General features: G+C 34.8%; 1 protein-coding gene across 8 annotated transcripts in view; it reads right to left on the bottom strand.

Moving 5' to 3' along the window:
* The window catches only part of Kdm6a (lysine demethylase 6A), a 223155-nt gene that overhangs the window by 92275 nt on the left and 111586 nt on the right, over nucleotides 1-19294 (bottom strand). For all 8 annotated transcript variants that reach the window (XM_027927328.2, XM_071606603.1, XM_027927323.3 and 5 more), the window contains exon 5: nucleotides 5186-5244. In XM_027927328.2, coding sequence (XP_027783129.1) covers nucleotides 5186-5244 — 59 coding nt within the window. The remainder of the gene's footprint in view (nucleotides 1-5185; nucleotides 5245-19294) is intronic.

Raw genomic sequence — 19294 nt, 5'->3', positions numbered from 1 at the left:
ATTTCTGCTGACTTCAGAACTTTTGACTGACAAGAGAATTTTAGAACATAAGAAATGGATACCAAAAACTATAAAATACTTTTATGATACAATGCCAGAAAGGTTCATAATTTTTAAGCATATTCTCTACTACAATGAAAAGTGCATATTGCTGTCTACACTATCATTGGCATTGTAAATTATAATTTGAAAAAAAATTTATACCAACAAAATTATTTCTATAGATTTTTCAGTTTAGATTATTTTCATTTAACATCTACCATTGTTAGCAATTTAAAGAAGAAAATGATAGAAAGTTACAAGTTCAACAGTACTACTTCCAAAAAACATATGCATGTGCTGAATGTATGTTAACACGGTTATTTTTAATAAAATTTCTATAAAAACACAGTTTTTAAAAGCCTTTTACTGTAATAAAAATATTATTATCATTAACTAAATATCCCTAGCATAGTTTTAGTACCCTTGAAAAGAGGCATAATAAACTTTAAGTTCTCTGGGGTTAATAAAGCTAAGCCTGGAGATTTCCCTCAGGGATACATGAAAGGGTAAATGAATTAATTGTACAACATTTCACACTAATTAAAAAGAGAATATTCGAGCTCTAAATCAGTAATAATACACACACAACACATATATATTTTCACACATATATATTCAGAAATTTAGAGATTCTTTTTAAACGACACAATGAAAAAGATTTGGTGAAATAATCAGAGTCAAGTAGGTAAGATTTTAAAAAGTGAAGATAAAAAGACAAGGCAGACCAAATAGTAAATGGCACCCACAAAGTCACAGTGGTTCAAAAAATAAATTTTAAAAAAATTACTAATTACTTTGAGGACGTTTTTAAGGAAATGTTAATACAATGTGACTAGTACAAAGAATATATTTAGAGGAATACTATGCTAGAAGGGTGAGGTTGAACCAGAAAGTACTATAAATGTGAGTCTAGGTTAGAAAGATGATGCACAAGTTTACTGACATGAATGTTTGGTAATGTATTACCTCTCCTGCCTCTTTTACCCTCACTATTCACTCTTCATTTTAATCCCTCCCTTACTGAAAGATTTATGTTTTTATACAGTTTTTCTGAAGTTTGATTAATCAAAACCCTTCAGAATTCTGACAATCTTTGTGTCACTAGTAAGCATAATTTATCAGAACTGCTTAGTTAAATCTGCTAGTTTTTATAATAAAATGCCAAATTTAAAAAAAAAAAAAAATCTGTTAGTTTTTTCAAAACAGAAGTGTCCATAAACTCAACATGTTAACATCAACTGTTTTACTTTAATGGAAATAAAACCAAACTTTCAATCTAAGAGTGTGTTTATATTATGATAGCTCAAAACTATACATTAGAGTGTTTTTTATCAGACACTGTGCTAGATGAGCCTCAAGATCAATGGTATCACAACTACATAAGGTTTATTATGCACTATTCTCTTTCATTCTACCAAAAAGCTTCAAGATCATCACTAAATTCACTATTCTTTTTCCCTACTGCACTTAAAGTATTGACCATACAGGAGAACGGAAATTCTTACACTCTTTGGGAACACCTATGATTAGTGCAGTGTTGTGGGGAAATGAATTGTAAAGAAACTTTACTAGTTAGGTGTTAACATTTCTTTTTTGAACTCATCTGTACTCCTTTCCCCTAATCATTCTTGATGAAAACGTAATAATTATCACTACATTTCCTTATCAAACTGTTAGTTAGATTTGGAAACCTAATTTCTATAATCCTATGCCTGTAGCACAGACTATTCTGATATTCAAAAGAATACAAAAGGTTATAGGCCAAACTTAGTTAATGGTTTTTAGGAAGATGTATTTAGGGTATGGCTATAGGCTGTACTGGGAAGAATAGTTTGTTTCCTTCAGTTTTATTTTTTTAAAAACTTGATTGTTATCCCCCCTCAGCTACCTTTTTCTATCAGTCTTTCCTTTCTCTGTACTTCACTTCCTCTCACTCTAGGGTACAGAATTCTTGCCAAAGACAACTTCTTCAGTTCAAGGTACCCTTTCAGGTGGCAATTTAGGGCATGGGATTGATATGCACGCACATGTAAAGGAACAGCTTTATAAAGACCCGTTTCTAGCTCTTTGCTGTAGATATTTTACCATGTGCCTCTATGTCTGTTTTTCTTCTTCTAGAAATCCTTTTTAATGTTTGGTCCCAGATTAATCAAGCAACAGATGATGTAATGTACTACTTTATGACATGGGCTCCTCCAAAAAGAGGCTTATAACTGAAACTGAAAAAAATGACCAAACAATTGAACTAATCTAAAAGCTGACCAACAGAATCAACTCTAAAAGAAAAAAGGGTAGCATAATCTGACAAGAAGCAAACAAGTTAAGAGCAAGACTATAGTTTAAAAAACAAAACAAAACAAAATTTGCTTTTAACCAAGTTAAAATTGAGTTTAACCAAGCCAAACTCACATGTTGGTTACACATTATTATAAAATATTTAATCTTATTAAATGCCAACAGACACCATAACCAAATACCAAATTTTGCTTAAATTATACATGAATCAGAAATACAACACTGAGCCATCCTAGGCAAATTCTCTGTGCTGACAATGGGGGGACGGGGGGGGGGGGGGGGGGGGGCGCGTGCAGAGGCCATTCTCTTGTCTAGAAACGCTGTTCAACACCCCCAAAGAATCTGGTGTGTGATTAAAATTTCCTAACCCCAGTAACCAACAGACATTCACAAATATAACACAAAACTAGCTTTAACCTAAGTAAGTTCCTACCACTTAAAACTACTCTAAACCTTTCACTAAGCACTACCCCATGCTTTCTCATTTTGTAGCTGTTCAAGAGACAACAAGTTGAGGCAGAAACGTTAAGTATAGTTTGTGAACGAACATTTAATCAGCAAGAGAGAAAACACATAGGGTAAATTCAGACAATAAATGTATTATTTTAGGAAGTAGCTACAGCATTGAAAGTCAAGACATGAGAAAATGGTGGTGACTAAGACAAGATCAATAAAGCAGAGGGCACTTATTAATGCAGACATTGCTTATCCTTTTATTACTCAATTTTATTTCTTAGGTTAACCTAAATATACAGAAATTGTATGTAGGTAAGGAATCAAAAGAGGTAATAATTTTCCACAGCTATAAGACCCTTAACTTAACATGAACACATACTTATTAAAGCAATCAAACTTTGAACTGATGACAGCTTCCTCACTATCTTTATGTTCTTATCTTAAATATAGAGGGAAGCTCACAAGTTACCACTGGTATGTGGGGGAAAAAAACTAGGTGAGCTGGTATGAGGTATATATAGCCATTCCTCAACTGTTCCTTGCCTTGGTTTCCATTGAAATTATTTCTGGCATACCATAAAAGACAATCGATGTGCCCCAAGATAACAACTACAAATACTGATTGAAAATAATCACTTGAGGATGGGTACAGTGGTGCACACCTGTAATCCCAGCAGCTCAGGAAACTGAGATATGAGGATCACAGGTTCAAAGCCAGCCTCAGCAACAGAGAGGCACTAAGCAACTCAGTGAGACCTTGTCTCTAAATAAAATACAAAACAGGGCTGAGGGTGTGGCTCAGCTGTTGAGTGCCCCTGAGTTAAAACCCCAGTACAAAAAAAAATCACTTGGTGTGTACGTACACACACACACATATATGCATGCATGCTTGGGGAATCTGATACACATCTTACTTTCTCCACATGCAAAAAGGAGAAACCCACTAAATTATCTCTAAGACCACTTCTCTGTTACAACTTTGAATTCTATAAGCAAGATTTTCAAGAAACGTTACCAAGTACTTATCCTTGGTTTTAAATATGAAACACAGAACATGATATTAGGAGGTTCAACTAACGACTGCTATAAAACAAGAAATAATTCAAGAGAAAAATTTCAAAGCTTCTTTATGAAGATCTCAATTACTGGTTTCTAAAAAGCAATATTCTGAAGGATTATAATCCTCTATATACACACATAAGTGCTCTGTAATAATGTGGTTTCCATACATGATCAAAAGCCAACAGGACCAAAAGATAAGACCCAAGTAGGGAAGAAAAAAATCATACTATAAAAAGCCAGTCACATCCAATGTTTCATTTTTAAGGATACCATATTAAATCACTGCCAATGAATATGTGGAAGTTCTGTACCAAATACTCAGGATACATATCAGGTACATAAAAGAGTTATAACCTTCAGCCAAACACATAATCACCTTCCTCTGAACTCTCACTGACAAAGTTAAATACACTTCAAATTTTTAAAACAAGTTTATGCAAGGCTTTGCAGTTTAAAAGACGTATATTATTACATCTGAGCATCAAAATTCTGTAAAATACCTATGACTATAATGTCGTTTTCTTTTTGTAAACCAATGAGAAAACAAATCTAGGGAAATTATTTGACTCAAGAGCAAACAAAGTGGCAATGTTACAACCAGAATGCCAATCTTTCAACTCAAATTCTATATTCTTTCCATTAAAGGAGCTATCTGGTAAAGAGAAAAATAACAATGGGACAAAGGCCATAGTAACAGAGCCCCACACTTTATAAAATCTTACACATTGCTATAAAAATTAATCTCCAACTCTGAAATGTTACCATTTTTCTTATAGAAGAGAGAATTAAGAGTTTATGAACTGGTACATAGTTATTAGAAATTGTAAAGTGGTAGCCATTGTATGGCAGGGAGGAGTCAGAAAAGGTAAAATTACTGGTCATCATGTATCAATAAAAATACTGGTCATCATGGATCATTTACCCACAGATCTTGAGATCATAGTCATTCTTTAGTTCAAACTAACCTGGGACTACCAGTCTACAATGAGTGAGAAATTTCAAAATGCTTCCTAATTTAAACCTTCTTTGACCAGAATCTCATATCAGATTCTTCTATATACACAATTCTAATAATCTAAGGCGAGTCAACACATCTGAAGGAAAAATCTAATCATTTCAATAGACTACTGAAAAATGTAGGGTTACTGACATAAAAATATTTTGTACAGACTATGTATGAGTGTGTGTGTGTGTATGTGTGTGTGTACACACACATACACATACACACACACACACTCATACACACATAATCAAGCAAAAACAAACCAAAGAAACTAAAACAAACTATTTACTGGGAACAACTGGAGTTATTAGTTTTATGTCAACTTACCACTGAAATGCATTGTAATGGAAGTAGACCAAACCAAGACCATATAAAAAGGCAGCATTCTATAAAGGAAGGGAAAAAGAGACTTTTAGGAAAACCATTTATATCTAATGCATATGATGTAATTACTATAAAATATAGTATCCAAGATATTTTAGATTCTTAAAACTCTATCATGCATTACAATATATTTACAATATACTTTTAAACAACAAAATAACAATGATGAGTCAACATATGGCACAGAATTTAATCAACAAAGATACATTCTATTAAATCAAACTTATCAGCATAATTCTATCAGTAAATTTAAAATAAAAAACTCTTCTTTAGGAATAAGAAAATGCTAAAACTATGCTATCCTATTCTCTCTTGTTTGCATCTGCATTCTTTCTCTGTTTCTTTCTGCTTCTTGAACTGTTTTTAATTTTACGTTCAATATTGCTAGGAAAGTACTTAGAATTCAAAAGAAATACATAATATAAACCTAGACAAATCAGAACATCTAAAAAAGAGAGAAAGATAAATCACATGCCAAAATAACATGGGTTATTCTGGGTTTTAATCACATCTGATTCCTTCTGCAGTATGAAACAGAAAGATGCCAACATTTATCCTGACTCATTTTACCTCTGGTCTCCAAAGAGGAACTACCTACCTACTCCCTTTCTTCAAGAAAGGCCAACATTTGAATATCTAGTTTATGTTGTACCAATAACTAAGCAAATCTGTCTTAGTAAATCTTCTCTGAAACTTTCACACTGATTCATATGAACAAATTTCTCTAATATTCTGTATTTTAAATTAAAAATTTCTCTGATTAGTAAAAGATTAAAAATTTTAAACTATTATTAAAGTAAAATGTTTTTTGCTATATAGTCTTCAGTTATATTTCCCAAGAAGTAGACCCTGAGACAAAGGTTTTAGAAGTTTTGGTTTAAGCCGTGCGCGGTGGCATACCTGTAATCCCAGTGGCTCAGGAGGCTGAGGGAGAAGGATGGCGAGTTCAAAGCCAGCCTCAGCAACTTAGCGAGACCCTAAGCAATTCAGTGAGACCCTGTCTCTAAATAAAATACAAAATAGGGATGGGGATGTGGCTCAGTGGTCGAGTGCCCCTGAGTTCAATCCCCGGTACCAAAAAAAAAAAAAAAGAAAGAAAGAAAGAAAAAAAAAAGAACAACAACTTTCAGTTTATTTGGGAAATTACCCCAGAAAATACCTTTTTTGAAAAGAATGAAGAACTAAGACAGGAAGGAAAGAAGTCAATAAAAGGATGCATTAGGGAGTTGATTATAGCTAGAACTAGGGCATTTATCCCCCAACTGCTGTCACTTTGCTGACTTGAGAAAAAGATGTTTAAAAGTCCAAAACATAAGTGTTTTCAACACGACTTTTTTTTAATACTAAAATGTGTTCTAGGATTACACTGTGCATTTCCTTTGAATTGTAAGTACTTCCTAGAAACACTTAAAATTGAAGTATATCACAAAATGTAATTAAATGAAAATTCAATTTCCCTAAGTTCTTATTACCCCCAACTTTCTGAATTAGAACATTATGTGACAGAGGTATTCACAAATTCAGGGAAGTCACAAAGGTCTCAGACAACATCCATTTCAAAAATTCATACTAAATTTGTTAAAAATTTAGTTGAAATTGTTTTTAATCAGGATCATTCATTTGCTAATTCACCAACTGAAATAATTTTAAGCATTTATTGAGTGCCAGGGACAATACACAGGGTTGAACAAGCCAAAATGAATAAAATATTCCACTTTCAAGAAGCATGAAATCCAGGGAGTGAGAGGGGAGGCATAGATACTCAGGACGCAGGAGTAGTTAATTCAGAAAGTCGAGATTTGAAAGACCACTGTCTTCTTAGGGACATGGATAGGGAGGTTAGTGGTGAAGGGAGCAAGGCTTGTGTAACAACAGACAACAACCCAGTAGGAAAAGTGGAAATATGAGTTTATTGAGGGGTAGTTCCACTTTTATAACACATCCTACATTCTCCCAACTTTCTTATTTGTTCATACTTCATCCTTCAACTGAAATCTTGCTCCATCCTTATCACCCTATAAATTCTATCAATTTTTCAAAATCCATTTAAATGTTACCTTCCCCATGAAACTTTGCTGTTCTACCTAAAACCAGGGTAATCTTTACAACCTCTTAATTTGGTCTTAGCAAAAAGTATATGACATTATTATTGTGTAATAATAAGTACTTAGGTTTCTGTAAAATGGTAATATCTATTTTTAAAGATTCTAATAACCCTATGAGGTAGTAGAAGGCTTTGTTTATAGAATGAAGAAACTGAGGATCACAGACTAAGGAACTTGCTTAAGAAGGTACTAAGTAGTAGACACAGAAACTGAACCTAGGTCAGCCTCTAGAGCTCACTTTTAAATACCGTGTTTTATTGTTATTGTTATTTAATAACTAATCTCTACTTCATCAAACAAAAATGCCACAACAACAGAAGTGCTAATCATCTGTGTCTATCCCTATTACTAGGTAGGACAATGTGCTTCAATACAGCAGAAAGTCAAAGATTTATTATATCCAATCATTTTGTTGTGTGCTCAGTCTCCTTGGGTGACCCAGACAAGCAGAAGGCCTGGCCCTTATCTACTATTAACTAGGAGATGAATCCCATTTTTCAATAACAAAAAACAAAGGTATCCAAACATTTATTGAGCACCTAGAGCTACAGCCGAGTTATAAGGTACTGTGAAGATAGTGATGACAAAGTTCAGAACATATTATGCCAAAATATGGCACCTTGGCATACAAAACATTTAAGCTGAAGAAATTTGAGAAATAGCTCAAGTAGGAAGGATTTTCTGACCTTCTGCTACCCTTCTCTGAAGAAGGTCATTTCACCTCCATTTTTGAGTTATCCCCCCACCGACCTCCCAAGATAAAGGGACACAGAGAAGAATCTGAACTAACAAGCCTTGCTAAGTTTCTCCCAGTCAGCTCATATCCTTTATCCTAGGACAGAGGAAGACTTTTATTCTTTCATCAAACCTAGCATAAACACACTCAGATTTAGCTGTTTCTTCATATCTTCCTTGTGAAGGCTCCCATGTCACATAAAATTCATATTAAATAAATGCGTGTACTTTTCTCTTGTTTGTCTTTTTATTACAGGGGCTCCAGACAATGCACCTAAAGTGAGTAATAGGAAATAGTTATTTTTCCTCTCCTATGGTAGTGAACAAAGGGGCAGGGTGCTATTCTCAATGAATTTATAATCTAATGACAAAAGATTTTTGAAGTTAAGGTCTAATAATAAATGCCAAGCTACAAACTTAATGAAGTATAATCAAGACTAGGAGAAAAGCTAGGATAGTACTTGGGTACTACATCTCAAGCATGGTTGGGAAAGAAATGGAAACATCTCAGCCAAGGGTCCTTAAAATATTTGGAAATAGTGAAGTATGAATTGCTATGCCCCAAAATACATATATCCCCTCCAAAAGTCAACATACTATCTCATCAAAAATGCTAATGGTATTCCAATTGGGTCTGTACAAAAGAATGAACTGAGTAAAGGAATTAATATGGAAATGAATTTGAATCTCATGTAGTCACTCTTTACTGTGAAGAGTTAGGGGAGCAGTTTTATGAAATTTGAATTTATAAAATGTGTAGAGTCCCCCGCCTCCAATCCATGGGGGGATAGGTTCCAAGACCCCAGTAGATGCCAGAAACTGCAGATAGTACTGAACTCTATATATGCTATTTTTTTCCTATACATACATACCAATGACATAAAGTTTAATTTATAAATTCAGCATAGTAAGAAATTAGCAGCAATAACTAAAAAATACAACAATTATAACAAACTGTAGTAAAAGTTATATGAATGTACATGCTTTTACCCTTTCTCTCATAATATTGTTTTTTTCTTGAGATCATGTGGGTTCCTCGCTCACTACATACACCTAGTTTTATCATATGACCTGCAGTGTTGCCACAGAATACCAGAGTTAATTTGTCCTTCTATGTTTCGTGCCCTTGTGCCTCCTTTACATTTTTATGAATATAAGTTTATTGGGTATCTTTTTCTAGAAGGGCCAGATTTTGTCACAAATCAAGACTTAAACAGTGTCCTTAATCAACTTCACTAGATATGTGGCAGCAGCCTTTTCATCACAGACACAGACTCTCGGGAATTTTTATATTTTGCAGTCCAAACTTAATTCCTCAATTTTAACCATCCTTTACTTGCAGTAAATGGCTTAGTGTCACACTTTTCAGAGGATCCTTTGCTGAAATCTTTGTATAGGCTCAATGCTTTCCAGGACAACCTGTTGCCGTCAATTAGAACATATTGTCTCCTATGTCTTCTGTCCACAGATTTAATATCCATATTAACTAAGCACTTATCACATACTTACATACTGTAACCAAAATTTCTGCAGTTTGAGGTGTGATAGCAAAACTAGTGTGAATTTCTTTTTCCTTCTCCACAATTTCAGATAGAGAATTCATTCTTAACAATCTTGGCATAAAATTTTCTTCTCTTATTAATTAAATCGAGAACTTACATCATTTTACTTATAGGAAGCAATTCATGATTCCTCTTTCGTATATCCAAATTGCCTGCATCACTACTCTTGCATTGTAGGGCAATTATTTAGTAAAATAAGGGTCACCTGAACACAAGCACTATGATACCAAGACAGTTAACATATGATAACCCTGAGGACTAATAATTGACTAACAAACAGGTAACATATACAATGTAAATATATTGGACAAAGAGATGATTCACATCCCCAGCAGGATGGAGTGGCATGGCGCAAGACTTCAGACATACTATCAGAACAGCAGGAAATTTAAAACTTATCAATTGTTTATTTCTGTAATTCTCCGTAGTTGGTCTCAGCCATGTGAAACTATGAAAAGCAAAACTGCAGATACGAAAGCATTGCTGTACTGATACCTCAGAGTACATTCTTATGGTAAGAATACCCACTAGAGAAACCAGTAAATTATGGTACACAGAACAAAACCAGGCAGTCCATGGCCACACCCATCATTAATATATTGTCTATGGTTATTTTCAGCTACAACAGTTGAGGTAAGAAATTTCACTGGAAATCATCTGATTTATAAAACCTAAAATATTTATTATCTAGCCCTCTACAAAGGAGGTTTGCCAACCTCTGACCTAGACTGTTATTACAGTACCCATTACCACAGCAAGTTAAGAAATTATCTTGATGAGATTACTATCAGTTTCTAGTGAAGATTCTTATACTGTGTCTACAGTAAAGCCATTGCAGTAAAGGATGTAGTTCATTAGGTTAGCAGTTTGCCAAAACTGAAATCCACAGTGGTGTTTCCACTAATCCCTAATATAGCTCTTAGATAACCACACAGTTCTTAGATAAACTTCTGAATGCTCGGTTACATAATTAGGGCTCCAAACTGTACAACCCCAGACAAGAAAGGGAAGCAAACTGTAATATTCAAAGTTAAAAGGCTGCGAGCTTTATTCTATCTAGCCCTATAGGAAAAAGGTATTAAAAACAGTAAGAAATGGGAAATAGACATTGCTGTTTGTCATAGTTTCCTCAGGCTATTTCCAAACTGAAGGAAAGGTAATTGAAGGTTCTGCTTCCATTTTCATGAACATCCCAGAAGTGACTGGGAAAAAGAGTGCTAAATCATAGTAACAGTGAACTTTACAGAATAAAAGGTGAAATAAAGAAAACTTTGGCCATCTTATATTAGACAACCGCTACAAAATCTTCTTAAGTCTCTGAAATCTCACGAAAGGCATGCTGGTTGGATAACCAAGCCCCTCTTCCCAGCCACCTTCAGTGAGATAAACCTGGTAATGTAACACAATTCCTGCCATTGAGAACAAGCAGATTTGTACCATGGAGTTTCTAGAAAAGATGTGTTTTCTTTTTCTCCTTGTGTCGCCTTTTCTCTTCTGTTACTGTGTCATAGTCACCAGAAGGCTAAAGGAATTAATAGCATACCAAAGTGGTATGAAAAATCACTTTAAATTGAAAACATCTGAACAATAAGCAGTTCTCTAGACTGATGCCCTTCCCACCTTCCAAGGAGGTTCCAGATTGAAAAAAGACTGCCCCTTAACACTGGAAAGCAGAAATTCATTAGTATCAAATTCCATTACTATCAAAAAGTCCAACTGGAAAAGGTAGAAAGTATGGAGGCAGTAAAAAGATCTGATTACTAGGGGAGGGAGGGACAAACAGGAAGAGCACAGAGAATTTTTAGGGCAGTAAAAATACTCTACAATACTATAATGGTAGATAGATATCATTTTACATTTTTTCCAAATCAATGGAACAGCAACGAAAGTGAACTCTAACATAAACTATAGAATTTGGGTAATAATGATATCAACGTAGGTTTATTGATGGTAACAAATGGTAATGGGAGAGGTTTTTATATATATATATATATATATATATATATATATATATATATATATATAGGCAGTGGTCACAGGGTTTCCTTAAATTGCCTTTAATGAATAATTGAGTAACTTATGGAAAAACAACAGGTGTACTAAACTTGAGCATAAATGGGTGATAACAAAGGGAGGCAATTAAGAAATATAGTGGGGCTGGGGTTGTAGCTCAATGGTAGAGTGCTTGCCTACTATGTGTGAAGCACCGAGTTTGATCCTCAGCACCACATAAAAATAAAAAATATTGCATCCATCTAAAATTTAAAAAGAAAAATTTTTTAAAGAAATGTGGCAAGAAAGAAAGATCAATGGGACTAACACCTGACAGGGTCTACTGGGATCATTGTAAAGTCAGTTATGGTCACAGGTTTCACAATGTATATTAGAAGGGAAATTTCTTTGGTAGCACAGGCACACTAAAACAGTTTCCTAGTCAATGACCCCAGCACATACATTAACATAGGAATGACTTGTAGATGAAGCCCCGATGAATGATATGGTCACCAGGACAGTTCTGGAAAGGACCAACAAGGGTCAAACCCCCCAACCCACTCAATGCATAGGTGGAGTTAAACACTGGTCTGGTGAAGACTGCAGAAGGTGAAACCCAATTCTCATGGCAAACATAAAACAGCAATAACTTTGGAAGTAGCATTAAGTTTCCTCTGTCATTCTCAGCTCAGAGATGATCCACTCTTTCTCTTGAGAGTATGCTTTGCTTGAGCCTTATTTTCACTTTAAAAATCATCTTGCTTGGCTTTTCATATCTGACTTGACTTTAAATTTTGCCTCATTGGGACATAAGAACCAAGGTTTGGAGCTTCTGTTCCCCATTCAACTGTGACATTCTGAAAATTTATTTCCAGGTATTCAGAGTTGCTCACCAAACCAACTCTCAAGTGTAGAATAAATAAATTTTCTTTTTTTCCTCTTAATCTGTGTATTGTCAATTGATTGTGGGATCTCAACTACTAGACCCAAGTTGGAAAAAAGTGTATTTCCACCCAGAGTAACAAGCATCAACCTGTGTGTAAGCTTCTGACTGGGCGCGGAATGCCAGGACAGTCATGGACATACCATGATTTTAAAGGAAAACAAGCTTTACAGAACACAGAGAATCAATGCATTTAAGATCAGAACACTGCCTTCCCCCATGGAGTTATTTTGTATTGACTGTGATATGTTGTTGAGAAAACAACAGTCTAAACCTTTACCCTAGGAGCAGGAAGGACCAAGTAGCACTAATGAGAAGGCAATGGTTTCCCAAAGGAAAGGAAGGCGGGATGAAAAGAAGAAAATGTTAATAAAAGTAATATTAAGGTTTCTGAAACTTTTATTACATATGATCTAAACCGAATGTAGTCTAGGACAACTAACTAGGTTCTAAATGACAACATATTGTTATAATGTTGACAATTTGGGAGTGTTATCTGGTTATAACTACCATCAGGCATCCCTTAGTTCAATAGTCATCTTTGAAGACAACTTCAAAGATATTATGCTCAGATATTTTTAAGAAATAAAATCAAGATGGAGATGTGGCTCAGTGGTAGAGTCATCTGCCTGGTATGTACAAGGCCCTGGATTCAATCCTCAGGAGGAGAAAGAAACTAACTCATGACAAACTGGAAAAAAAATCAAATGTCCTGATTAATGCTTCTCTGCTCTAAACTTTATTCCACAAAGCCAGTAAAAGTAGGTGGGGGGCTATTTTGGGGACCAAAAAGGTCAATGAAGGTAATAAGGACATTCCAAAAGCTCCAGGCAAGAATTTTCAACTGCCTTTGAGTTTCTTCCACTTGCTACACATCCTATGAATACCTGAAACAAAAGGAAACCAAGATTGAACAATAGACTGTTCAAACACATGTTCTACTGGTACCACAACCTCAACTGTAGACCAAGCTAAAAATTAATCCTACTTTTCTCCTCTCACCTCCTCCCCATAAGTGAAACACATTCATTCTATCCACAAAGCTCATTTTAGAATCTAAAAACCTTTCAATCTACCCCCTCTCCATTCCTACTGTCTTTCTATAGATTATTTCGGACTTCAACTCTATCTTCTGTTTTATTTCAACAGTTATCTCGTCTCCCCAACTCTAACTTCTCCCTCCATTTCCAATCTTTCCAATCTGCCTTCAACATGACTGCCAATGAGCTTTCAAAAACTCAAACAATGCCGAGTGCAGTGGTGACTCAGAAGGCTAAAGCAGGAGGATTGCAAGACTGAGACCAGCCTCAGCAATTTAGCAAGACCCCAAGCAACTTAATGAGACCTGTCTCAAAATAAAAAAAAAAAAGGGCTAGAGATGTGGCTCAGTGGCAAAGGACCCCTAGGTTCAATCCCTGGTACACAAACAAAAAACAAAAACAAAACCCTCAAAAGGAAGCCAGGCATGAAGGCACATGCCTATAATCCGAGCAATTTGGTAAGCTGATGCAGGAGGATCTTCAGTTTGAGACCAGCCTCAGCATTGTAGTAGCAAGACTCCCAGAAACTTAGACCCTGTCTCAAAATAAAAAATAGGACTAGAGGTATATCTCAGTGGTAAAGTACCCCTAGGTTCAATCCCCAGAAAAATAAAATGACACTTTTAATTTTAAACTTCTCTCTCTGAAGAGTTCCTATAATCTAGCCTGATTTATAAAAGTCTTCATTTTTTGACTCTTGCTGAATTGTCCTAGTTTCACAGATACCACATCAGTCACAACAAATAACATGCAGATCTATGAATAAAATATATTCTTACACACTTCTCTGACTGTAACTATGATTGCTTCCTTTGCCTGAAAAAGCCACTGTCATCTTTCCCTACACTCATTTCTCCATTTGGCAAATTTGTATCCACCTTTAACAACACTCACCTTTCTGTTTTCCAAGTGATTAGCTGGCGCATTCCAAACCCAAAGAGAAGTATGTTTTCTGCTATTCACAAATGAATACCAATGTTTATTACAGATATACTAATTATCTCCTCCACCAGAATATGAGTCTATAATGATAGATAGAAACCAAGGTGTATTTTGATCTTTATAATAAAGTAACTGACATATATAAATTATTTAGGAAAAGTCTGCTACTGACTAAATCAATGCCTTACAGTCTAATAACCTGCTATAAAGTTATCACTGAAGAATTTAATTCTTTGCTAATTCAACTTAGACTGAATCACTTAATATAGTCTGAACTATTCTTTGGATAATTAAAGGGTTTTTATTAGTACCAATAATACAGCAAAAGACATTAGCTAAATCTTATAATATACATCAAGCCCAAAGTTACAGCACTGCGGCAAAATTTCTGCTATCAAGACCTGTGTATAGTAGTCCTAGCAATCATGAAATCAAATTGTAGTTGACATTAGACTTGGGTTGTAATCTCAGCCTTTTTACTTACTAGCTATTAAAACTCATAAAACAAGTTAACTAATTCATCTCAATTTCTTCATCTTTGTAAAATACAGAAAGCAGTATCTCTATTTCATACAGGGTTATTATGAACAATTAGATAATTTATACATGTAAAATAGTTAGAATATAATGTATCTAAACACCACCATGAAAATTATCTAGCACAAGATAATTTACCCAAAGAATATACATGAGACATGACAGGGTTTATGTAACATCATAACCAGAGAATTTCAAAATGATAACTAGTACCTGGAAAAAGCCTGAAGGAAGATTAGAATGGCATGCCTCAGTTGTTATTAAAAATGTACAAAAAAATGAAGTTAGAATGGTAACAATCCTTTAATTAAAGTGGAGCTGGATGATCCTGAAAGAATGGAAATAGCTGAGAACGTTAAAAACTATTGAAGTCCCTGTCGGGGGAGTCCTGGATAAAGGTAGTTATCCCTATTTGTTGTTGTCTTTTGTTTTTTTGTGGTCGTGGGAATCAAACCTAGGGCCTCACAAGTATTCAGCAAGCACTCTACCACTGAGGTACATCTGCAGCCCAAAGGTGATCATCCTTAATTTTCTTAAGATCTAGACTAAATGACTCCTGCTGCAAGTATAGCAGCCAAGCTGAAAACTCTTCTTTCTCTACTGACATTTATAATTATACTCCCATTACCCAGGGGGAAAAAACTGAGTGAGGCAATAAGACTTCCACATCACATAAACATAATTTCCCCATCTACCAATGATACATGAGCTAATCTGCATTAATAATATATTCTAGGGCTGGGGATGTGGCTCAAGCGGTAGCGCGCTTGCCTGGCATGTGTGCAGCCTGGGTTCAATCCTCAGCACCACATATAACAAAGATGTTGTGTCCGCCGAGAACTAAAAATAAATAAATAAATATTTTTAAAAAAATAATATATTCTATCTTGCAAAATGTGGAGTTTCTTTTTATTGTTCTCCATCCTATTCTTACATTTCACATTCCCCCTCAAAGTATATTACTAAAGACTCACCAATAAAATGGGGGTAGAAGGCCATCTTATAATTCCCTTAAAGAAAAGAGCTGTTACTTTCTGCTTCCTCTTCCTCTGACCAGCTTTTTTTGGAGCAGCACCAGCTCCAAGAAACCTTGAACTATGCAGTCAAGGACAACACACCATCAATAGCCCTAAATAGCATCATGGAACAAAACTGCCTTGCCACCATGAATATCTCTACCTATGAACTACAGAGATATAAAAAAATCTCTCTTAAGTCACCATTTAAAGTCTCTATAATAGATGGAATCCACACCTATCTAATGTGCCATCCCACATAAGCCATCATGTTTACGTTCTAGAAGTAGAATTATTAGGTCAAACAATATGAAGACTTCAGGCTTGTTCTGCATATTGTTAAATGCCATCCATAAACTTCTTTCCTTTGTATTTATAGCTTTTCATTTATATCTAAAGCACAAATTAAAGTATTTTTTCAAGTGTCCCAGCATTTTCATTTACATTTTCTTAATTATGGTATAATAGCTAAGAGTCTTCAATGCATTCCACTTCCAAATATATGACCAACTGGTCAAAGTAATAAGTTGGAAAACCCTTCTGATACAAAACTATTAAAATGCTAGATAAAATATGTGAAACCTATCTTTATAAATGAATGGCTGAGCTGTCAACAAAAGGGAAAAGGCTGAAAACTAAAAGGGAAAAACAGACAAGCAAAATTCAATTGCCAATACCTGAGACCTAGAGCTTTCCTTTTCAACAGTAATGTAGGATACATTTAATAAAATGATACACTAAAAAATTTCTTTCCAAAACAAAACAAATAACAAAAAACTTTACCCCATGATAGAATAGAGAAAGAAATTTTACATTAATTGTAGCTACAGAATGAATGAACTAAAAGGGAGTGTGCTAGAAATTATTCACAATGCAGCACAACAACACAGAGGAAATATGAAAATGAAGTTAAGCACTAGGAAGTGAAGTCTATTATAGTTCTAAAACCAGTTATGAAATGGGTGCAGTGGTACCCGCCTGAAATCCCAGCAACACAGGAGGCTGAGGCAAGAGGATTACAAGACAGAGACCAGCCTCAGCAAATTAGCCAGGTGCTAAAACACTTAGCAAGACCTTGTCTCCAAATAAAAAATAAAAAGAAGAAGGGGTACGTGGGGGAGGTGGTTCAATGGCAAAGCATCCCTGGGTTCAATACCCAGTACCCAAATAAATAAGTAAAAGCAGCTGGAGAGGTGAAAGAATCAAATGGGGCATCAGTAACATTTGAAGATGTAGTAGCAAACATTTTTCTAGTGAAAGCAATGCACACATTCACAATGCGTAATAAATAAAATGAAATTGTATACACAAAGGGAAGTTACAAATAACAACGAGAAGATCTTTCAAAAGAAGTCAGAAGAAATAAGAGCTTCAAAAGATGACAGGTGGTTAACAGGAGGTTAGAGAATTAAGCTAAACAATACTGAAATAACAACCAATTTTTCAAAAGTATTCAGTGAAGCTAGAAATCTGTAGAAATAAGCAATAACCAAGAATTGTTTGTGCAAGAAAAATACCTTAAAACAAGGGTGAAAGTTATTTTCATGCAAATTATGAAAATACATTATCAATGAATCTAAGACTTCAAATTTAAGATGAATCATAATTTATGTACCATGAGAATGAAAAAAAAACCTTCAAATTAAGTGTGCTTACACTTAGAATTAGTACTTAAAACTGTGCTGAATTATTTTTATCACATTTCCTTCACTTTTTTTAACACATGAAATTTAAGGTAAAGAACTTAAGATAGCTTAAGCATAGTGTCCAATTCCGAATTACTTTTCAATACTGTTATCCATACTCTCATCCATGATTTTGTAACAATGGTCCCTTCACCTTCTCAATATAGCCCTCTTTGCTCTAAGGCTTATTTTTTTTTTTTTTAAGAACATGTTTTTTTCCCTCTCTTCTCCCCTTTCCCCCACCCTAACAAGATTAGGGAGACAGCATTATCATTTCTGAGGATCTGGGAAGTGAGTATCTCCCAAATTAACAAGTGAATTCTAACACACAGCTGGCACCCTGGAACCCCCTACCCAAGCACACCTGGATTGTAACCCTTAAAAAGTTTCTTTAAAACCCACTGCCCCTCCTGATGGGGAGTCACAGGATTTGGGACAGAGTCCTAGGTGTTTCTCCTTTGCTAGGAAAGCAATACACCTTCTTTTTGCTTTTTCTCAAAACCATGTCCTCATTATTAAATTGGCATTAATTGGCATTGGGGACAATGCTTTCGGTTACACTTTTCCACAGAATATCAACTTCTGGGCCAACAAAAACGGCAGTGGCATAGCATTTCTCATATAATAAATATACTTCTAAATTCAAAACATGAATTTACAGTTATTTAAGAAAATAGTCTTATTATATAGAAAGGTATATAGAACACTGAGGACTGAAATGTTCTGCTTCTGTAATCTACCCTCAAACTGTCCCAGGAAAGAAAATGTCATTATAAGAGAGAAAACATTTAAAACAATTTTTGTTTTGTTGTGTTGTATTTTGCTTTGTTGTGGTACTGGAGATTTAACCAAGGGCTTTGCACATGCCAGGCAAGTGCTCTACCACTGAGGTACAACACCAGCCACTTATTTGGGTTTTTTTGTTGTTGTTGTTTATTTATTATTTATTTTTTCAATTTTAAGACAGGGTCTCTCTACACTGCTCAAGCTGACCTCCAACTTCTATTTGCCTGCCTCAGCCTCTGAGATTTACAGGCATGCACAACTTCTTCTGGCTAAAAAAACTTTTGTAAACCCTGATGAACACAAGCCAGGAAGGCATTAAAAAAATGTTAAGCAAATGGCTCATGGTTAATTTAAGTGAAAGTACAGGGGTTAAAGAAATAAGCTGAACAATAGCCTAAGAAAACAATAAAACAAACAGCAAAAGGAACATTCTATAAGACAACTGAACTGGTCTCTTAAAGCCAGTAACAAGAACATAAACAAAAAATGATGCAGGGTGTGGTGTCTAGGAAGCCCTGCCTAAAAAAGGACACCTAAGGGACTAGATGTAGGTCTGGACCCCCCCCAAAAAAAAAAAAAAAAAAAAAAAAAAAAAAATATATATATATATATATATATATATATATATATATATATATATGTCTGTGTGTGTATGTATATATACACACACACATATACACACACTCATAAAGACTTGTATATTATATAT

This window comes from Marmota flaviventris, chromosome X (assembly GCF_047511675.1).
Source record: "Marmota flaviventris isolate mMarFla1 chromosome X, mMarFla1.hap1, whole genome shotgun sequence".
NCBI lineage: Eukaryota > Metazoa > Chordata > Mammalia > Rodentia > Sciuridae > Marmota > Marmota flaviventris.
This window is presented reverse-complemented; position numbering and strand designations above follow the sequence as displayed.